Raw genomic sequence first — 7,509 nt, 5'->3', positions numbered from 1 at the left:
TGTTTGATCAAACTGATAATTACAGATTCTGCATGCAGGTTTCCACGACAGCAAACAGAGGCAGAATTGCTCCAAATGTGCTTTGGTTTAGATGCTGAACTTTTTGTGACTGGGGCTTTTAAATGGAAGGGGGCATGAATGGTCACATGTGAATTGTTTGAAAACTGTAGTTTGCTTGTCAGCTGTTGATTAAAAGTGTTGTGATTTGGTGTATAGATACGTTTTCTATAGCAGGACAGGAAAATGCCACATTTCAAGAAGATAGAAATCATCAAGACTCCGTTGCCTTCAGCTCCGTGCATTTCTGTGGATTCTCACCGGGTGAAACAACCTCACCCAAATTTTTCTCCTCTCTACCTTTCCACTCAAAAGTGTGTCCCCCATCTCAGCAGGTGTTTTCCCCATAGCTGGAAATGAGAAAATGAGACTGTGTGTCATTTTGGTACACATTGGTAGTATTCAATATAGTCAGTATTTAAAATGTCTTTAGAGTCTCAATATTGCTGATCTACAAATTCTTCATCTGAGTAGGCTTATTAAAATCAATAGGGCTCTTGACATGCTTAACCTAAATTATTTGCCTAGCTCTTCTTAAAATGGGGGGAATCTGTGTCTCCAAGTCAATGGATGAAGGCAGTTGGAGATGACATTGTTGTGAAATTACTGTCTATTTAAAAGGGTGCTACTGATGTTTGCTCTGAGAGCCTTTACTTACTACGGACAAAATAAATGTAGGAGAAGCATCATGGTGACCAATGTAATATGTTGCCTTTATGTTCTAGTACATCTTTAAAAGGTCTTTCAGTGTAGATTTACTGCAGCTTTCCCCCTGTTTTACAGATACTGTGAATAAGGACACTGAACCCAAAGATCCCTACCCCATTCCAAGAAAGATTATGGCTGAACCAGACTACATAGATGATGACAATCCTGAATTAATTAGACCTCAGAAGTTAATTAATCCTGTGAAGTCATCCCGGAATCATCAAGATCTCCACAGAGAGCTGCTTATGAATCAGAAAAGGTAAGAGTCTAAAAATCACTTGTGCCACCCTCCCAGCCCAAACCACAGCTTGAGTTTTGGTTTCATCAAAATGACATTTTACCCAAAACCCAGCAGACACTTTGTGTTGATTCAGAACTCATAGATGAAAAGACAGATTCTAAGCTGGGGCATTTATTTCTGTTTGAATTTCAGTGTCTCTGCAAAAGCTTGCTGTAAAAGACTTCTCCTTTGGGTTTTGTGAATACTCTCAAAGGGTCAGTTTCAAGAAGAAGCAGTGCAGTTCTCTCCTATCACATTTCACACTGGTTACCTGGGCACTGTAATTTATCTTGAACTCTTAACTTTATTAAGTATTTGATAATATTTTACTGTTACCAGTAGTATGATAATATTTGTGGGTTTTCACCATTCCCGGTGCACTGAGTTTATGAGGCCACTTTTAAATCAAAGAAATAGTATATTTTATTCCACATAAAACAGTTCTCTACTGACTTGATCTTTCTTGCAATGCAGAGTGATAGTCTGGTGCCTGCTCTGCTGCTGCCCAAGTGTTTCTTTGTATGTTATGCAAATGCTGCTCCTCACTTCTGGGATGGGATGCACAGCTCTTGTTCTGTATATTGATTTTAAAGATGTATATAACTGGAACTTGATTTCATCAGCTTCAGAGACACAGGTGCTTGGCCCAAAAGGAGCTGAGAGCCTATTATTAAATCTTCTCAGCAGTGGAGGACTCAGTTAGAAAACATATTAAAAAAATAGCCACCAGAGCACACAGTGGAGGAAAAGCCACCAAGCCTGTTGATGTTCATCCATTTAAACAAACAGAAACTAGCTATAATATAAAACGGTGACTTGGTGCATTGAAGCCACCCAAAGTAGAGTTTGCAAAGGCAAGAGTGTGGAGATTCACAAAACAGAAACAGAGGAACAGGACTTCAGAGTGTGTTTGAGAACAAAGTTCCAGGTAGCAGCCATTCAGGATTTTTGAGACCCAGGACCTGGATAAAGGAGAGGAGGAAGCTTTGACTAGTCAAATCCCCAGGTGCATATGTCTTTTTGTCAGGGAGAGTCACATTATGAACATTTCTCTTGTTTTTCCCCTCTGGCAGGGCAGCATTTTGAGGGGAGAAGGGTCTTTTCTATATGAAATAGCAAAATCCTCACAAATGCTAGGCTTAGATACTTAATTCTCAGTGAATTGCACACACAATACAGCATTTCTTTAGTGACGAAGAAGTAGAAATGTTTTACAGAATGCCAACTGTATCAGAAGAAACTGGCCTAAATAGGTGTTTGTCCTATTTTTTGTTAATGGGATTAAACATCAAAGTCAATTCCTAGCACCAAGAAGTTTATAGTCATTGAATGAAAGATAGTTGAAGTTTCCCGACTTAGGATCTTATTCTAAAGGATGTGGAGGCTGCAATAAATTAAGGCTATTTTTTTTTTTCTTTTAAGTTTCTGAAAGCATAAAGCACTTTTAAATAGTATGGAGTTCTTTTCTTCCAGGAGAATATCCTATTAGACAGAGGAGTTGTGGAGCCCTCAGCACCCGCTCTGCTCTTATTGTCATTTCGATTAGCTGCAGCTGCTAATTTTCCATCTGTATTTATTGGTGCAGAAATGAAATACTTGGAGGGATTTCACCAGCAGAAAAACTGGTATTTTTGGGAAGAGAGTTACTCTTCTTTGCTTCATGGCATTGTACTAGCCCTGATATGAGGCTTTTTGGTAATGCAGGCATTAGCGGTGTGCTCTGCTTTGTCCCTGCAAACTGTCATATATATGGAGGATTTTTAGTGCTTTTGTAGAAGTCTGCTTAACGTGCACCTTATCTTATTGTGAAGACTCAGTGTGGGCACCAACAGCTTTTTGACCAACCAGCTCTGAACAGGCATTTCTGGATCTCAGAAGATAGTAGCCAGTGCTGGTCCGGTCATTCTCCAGGCCTACTGTGAGCAGTGTCTGCTGAGACTTGAAACAATGGAGTTATTGCAGAAATGGTACTTGTTTGGGGCAAAAAATGATCCAGGTAGTGGCACCTCAAGGCATTCCTCACTTATGCTAAACTATTTTACTTTCTTAGGAGTCAGCCACAGGTCTGCAGAGTATAGCTCCTGTCCCTTCCAGGGGTTTTAACTCTCTAACCCCTCTAAGTGTGTCATAGCACACTTTGCTTACTCCATATCAAAGCTTTAGGATTTTTCATTTGACCAGAACAATCACTGGGAGGTGATGGAAGACTCCCAGTTAATCCAGGAGCCACCTGTTTGTTGCTTTTCCTTTTTATATGTCAGAGTGGCACTCGGATTGGTGTTACAGTTGTTCCCTTACAGATCCCCGTACCAGCCCCACTTGGGCAGACAGAGGGGTTGTATTTACTTGTCTCTTCAGCAGGTCCCCTGTACTAGAGCTGCAGCACATCCAGATCATCTTGTGCCTCTGCTTTGTTAAGGTGCACCCTTACCTGAAAAAAGTAGGAATGAGTAATGTTACTTAGCAGCTTGCCTCTGGTTCGTGGCTGCCTTGCTTGCTAACTGCTTACATGGAAGTTTCCCTGGATTCAGCTCTCACTGCTCCACTAGTAGTAGTTAAAAAAAATCACTCCAACTTTTTTTCTGCCTAAGTTTTGTGTGTTAAAATGTAATTAAAGTAGCATGAAAACATAAAATATGAACAGAATCTTGTAGCTTCTGTTGCATCCAGGTGATGAGATCTATTATGAGAAGTAGGGTGTTGCTAAATATTTGATTTTGCTGTCAGAGTATGTACAGGGATAGAGCTGCATAATCTATAGAGCCATTCAGAGATGTCGCCACGAAATGGTATTTTAATTATTATTGGACGTTCTGTCAGATATGCATGTTATGGAAGAATTAGGCAACCACAGATACATAGCACGTAGAGAAGGGTAAAAATATGCTTTCCAAAACCTTATTCAGATCACAGAATTTCTTCAAGTTGCAATAAAAAATGGTTGATGTTGAACTTAATGCTGGATATTTTCATATAATAGTCTTTACAGGGAAGATGACAATAACAGACAAATTTTGGATGCTTCTGCTCTGACTTAAGTGATGCTAATATCTGAATAATGGAGAAAGCTTTGAATCTTATCATAACACATTTTGAAAACATTATAGCATAACAGAGAGAAAAGAAATAGCTGAAGTCACAAAAATAAGTAGGAGTGGGTGTGCATGTGTGTGTGTGTGTCTGTATAAATAAAGTCATGCATCTTCCCAAAGAGTGAGCTTTCTCATTTTAGAGTAGTTGGCTTGGAAAGCAATTTGTGCTGCAAAGACTTGAAACATTCAGTGGATGTAGTAGCTAAAGTCACGGGAGAGGGAGAATCCTTTAGCCTTTGTCTGGTCTCCAAGGTGACTGCAACTTTTTCTATTCCAAATGTTGTCTTAGCCTCTTTGTGATTTTCAGTGTGGCCTGGGAGTTCAGCCTGGGAGCTCTCCCTGGAAATTGCTTCACAGCCAGGCATGACTAAAGCTCTCAGATTTTCAGGGAAGGACAGAATCCATGATTTCCAGGAGCAATGTGACAAAATCCAGAGGGAAACCACTTTTTAGCTCTTCCCATGCAAACTTCTGTGGGGATAGTGCCCTGCATAAGACTGTCTGAACACATTCTTTCCAAATTTCTGGCCAGCAAGGGAAGTCTTTTTGTCCAAAATTTTTCTCCAGCTCTGCTAGAGATTTTTTTTTTTTTTTTTTTAATCCATTCTTCTGGAATTGAGAGAATAGAGGGAAGGCCAAAGATGAAAGTAAAAACAGTGAATTACCCAGGAGAAATACTAACATGTATGTTAAATGCATATCCTCAGTAAAAACATGGCTTAAATTCTAGTTTATGGTTTTGGTTAGAAACCAAGCAAATGGTTTCTAACCAAAAAAAAAAAAAGGCATGTTTCTTTCCTTTTAATAAATTATTTGTATGGCATGTTTCTTTCCTTTTAATAAATTGTGTTCTGATGTACCTGAATAAGTAACGACTTGACTGTAGAAAACTCGCCTACAATTCTGTGCCAGTTTTTGCTAATTAAAACAAATCTCTTTATTCCCTGTTCCACTCCCCACCCCACCTCCTCCCATTTAATTTGAAGGGGTCTTGCACCTCAGAACAAACCAGAGCTGCAGAAGGTGATGGAGAAAAGGAAACGGGATCAAGTTATTAAACAACAAAAAGAGGAGGAAGCACAAAAGAAGAAATCAGACCTGGAAATAGAGCTACTGAAACGGCAGCAGAAACTGGAGCAGGTAGGACAGGCAATAACCCTGCCTCTACACACCTACAAGCTACTCACCTGAGAGTCTGTTTGTAGAGAGGAAGAAGCAGCAGCTGATTTTTTGGCACGTTTCCTCTGATCAAATGCAGACATGTTTTTTAGGATGAGTCAAATCGTGTTCTACAATTACCTCCTTGTTGTCATTTACACTGTAGAGGAACTGCACATGGTGTCTGCCTTTGGTGGAGTGAATCCTGCAGCAGACAGCAGGAACGTGTGTGGAGCACTGACCTTATTTAACCATTGAAACTGTGGTGAATTAATTATCTCTGTTTGCTTCCCTGTGCCTCTTAAGGCACTTTGTGTACCTGTGAGGAGGTATCCCTACAGTGGAACACCTCATCAAAGAGGTCACTGTGCATCAAGCATTTAGTTTATTTAAGCTTGAATGCTTTAAAACAATTGTCCTGTTGAAAAGGAGTTTTGGGTGTTTTATTATAATTTTTCTTAAATTAGGCTTAGAAATATTTTTGGAGGGAGAAAGCTATTGTATTTTTAAGGGTATCATCCTGCCAATTTTCCTTTCTGCTCCTGAAGGCCCAGCTTCAAATGGTTCAGCTTGTGGGAAGATTTGATTTGAAACTGAGCCATCCAAGGACATACATAGAATAGAATATTCTCTTAGAAGAGGAAAAGTGCTCATTGCAGACACTGTTGGGACTGTAAACATCACAGGAATGGCATTAATTGACAACATGGCTCATGGAGGAACGTTGTTGTGATTTATTGTAACTAGGCACGTCCCTTGCCAGTGAGCCAGAGACAAAGGAGAGATTATTTAGGTGAGCTGTATGTTGTCCCCATTAATCAGGGAGACCTTGGTCTCTTTGGGAAAAGAAAAAAAAAAAGCCCCTTTCAGGAGCTTTTGTTAGTTTTCTAAAGGTCTTTTTCTTCCTTTCTGCCAACTGATCTGCCTTCACTGAGGTGTTCCTCGCTGTGTTCCTACAGGTATTGTATAGCCTTGCCCCTGAGAGCAGAGTGTCCAACCTGACATGGTAATTTCAAGTGTCTGCACTGGCAGGAGCTCCAACTGGGTTAAAAATGGCAGTGTGTGGTGTCTCAGAAATAAACAACTAAGGCCCAAGGAAGATTTTTTTTTTATGTTGCTGCTTTTTGTGTTAGACAAAACATAGACACCAAAAAAGGTTCAAATTAAATATAGAAATCCATACCTAGACACTCAGAAATAAATTCTGCAAGTGTGCTCTGTAGTAGCTGTTGATATGTCTTCTCCCACAAGGCACATGGGTCCGTGTCCTGCTGTGAAAGCCAGAGAAGATAATTATTGTTGTTTCTTTAACAAAGATGTTGGAGAATTTCTTTAAAAATGCTTCAGCTTGTTCTCGTATTGGGCTTGCAGAGTTTTTGTCCATGTGGCAAAGGTGGAAGCGTGGAGCAAGCTAGAACCAAGGATTTGAATAGATTTATCATTTATGAGAACAGATACTCCCACAGAAATGGAACTTTAACTTTTCCATGAGAGAAAGAAGGGAAGCAGTTTAAAGAGTTTTGCATGGGCAATTACTGAAACCTTTAGTTTTTTGTCTTGTATCTTGATGATCTGATTGATATACTTTTTTTTTTCACATGTGATTTCCTTTTAAGCTGGAACTGGAGCAGCAGAAGATACAGGAGGAGCAGGAAAATGCACCTGAATTTGTCAAAGTCAAGGGCAACTTGAGGAGGACGGTCCAGGAAGCAGCAGAAGCACCAGACTCCTAGAGGCAGCACCTGCTAAGACTTCCAGCTTTCCTGCAGAGAGAGGCTTTTGCAAGCTGTCTCAGATTTGCCCCTCAAGACAGCGTGCAGCTGACACTTTCTGAAGATGAGATTTTTGATTCCTGGGACGTGTGGATTAAAAAGAGAGCACCACAAACAGAGTGACTTGCCAAATGCAGTCCTGAGGTCGATGGATAAGGAGTGGGTTTGTCAGCTCAGTGGCACGGACCAGCCTGACCTCCTTCCTCAGAGGTTCTAACCAGGGATACTAGAGGAACTCCTTCAGTGTTGCACTGCTTTCTCTCTTGTGATCCTAGTTTAGTGGAGATACACAGATTATATTTTGCTTTAAAACGGAATAAAAATCCTGCTGTGGTATCTTATGAAGCTTTGCTGTGCAGGTAGATTTCTTCCGTCTGGACCTACAGCCTGTGTATATCCCACAGTAATTTGTGTTTAGTTGGAATTTGTATCAAATCTGGGA

General features: G+C 40.3%; 1 protein-coding gene across 1 annotated transcript; it reads left to right on the top strand.

Annotated features, from left to right (window-relative positions):
• The first annotated feature begins 844 nt into the window (after window positions 1-844).
• Window positions 845-7,509, top strand: FAM107B (family with sequence similarity 107, member B). The gene is made up of 3 exons (XM_008949861.1): window positions 845-1,024; window positions 5,124-5,277; window positions 6,912-7,509. Exons 1-3 carry the CDS (start codon window positions 897-899, stop codon window positions 7,026-7,028), a joined length of 399 nt encoding a protein of 132 aa, XP_008948109.1. The 5' UTR covers window positions 845-896; the 3' UTR covers window positions 7,029-7,509.

The sequence above is a fragment of the Merops nubicus genome, unplaced genomic scaffold (assembly GCF_000691845.1).
Source record: "Merops nubicus isolate BGI_N331 unplaced genomic scaffold, ASM69184v1 scaffold31910, whole genome shotgun sequence".
Classification (NCBI taxonomy): Eukaryota; Metazoa; Chordata; class Aves; order Coraciiformes; family Meropidae; genus Merops; species Merops nubicus.
Note: the sequence above shows the minus strand (reverse complement) of the source record. Positions and strands in the feature narration are given on the sequence as shown.

Coding starts and splice junctions, on each gene's coding strand:
- FAM107B (XM_008949861.1), top strand. CDS start 897: ATGGCTGAACCAGACTACATAGATGATGACAATCCTGAATTAATTAGA. Junction 1,025..5,123: donor CTGCTTATGAATCAGAAAAG/GTAAGAGTCTAA, acceptor TTTAATTTGAAG/GGGTCTTGCACCTCAGAACA. Junction 5,278..6,911: donor GGCAGCAGAAACTGGAGCAG/GTAGGACAGGCA, acceptor TTTCCTTTTAAG/CTGGAACTGGAGCAGCAGAA.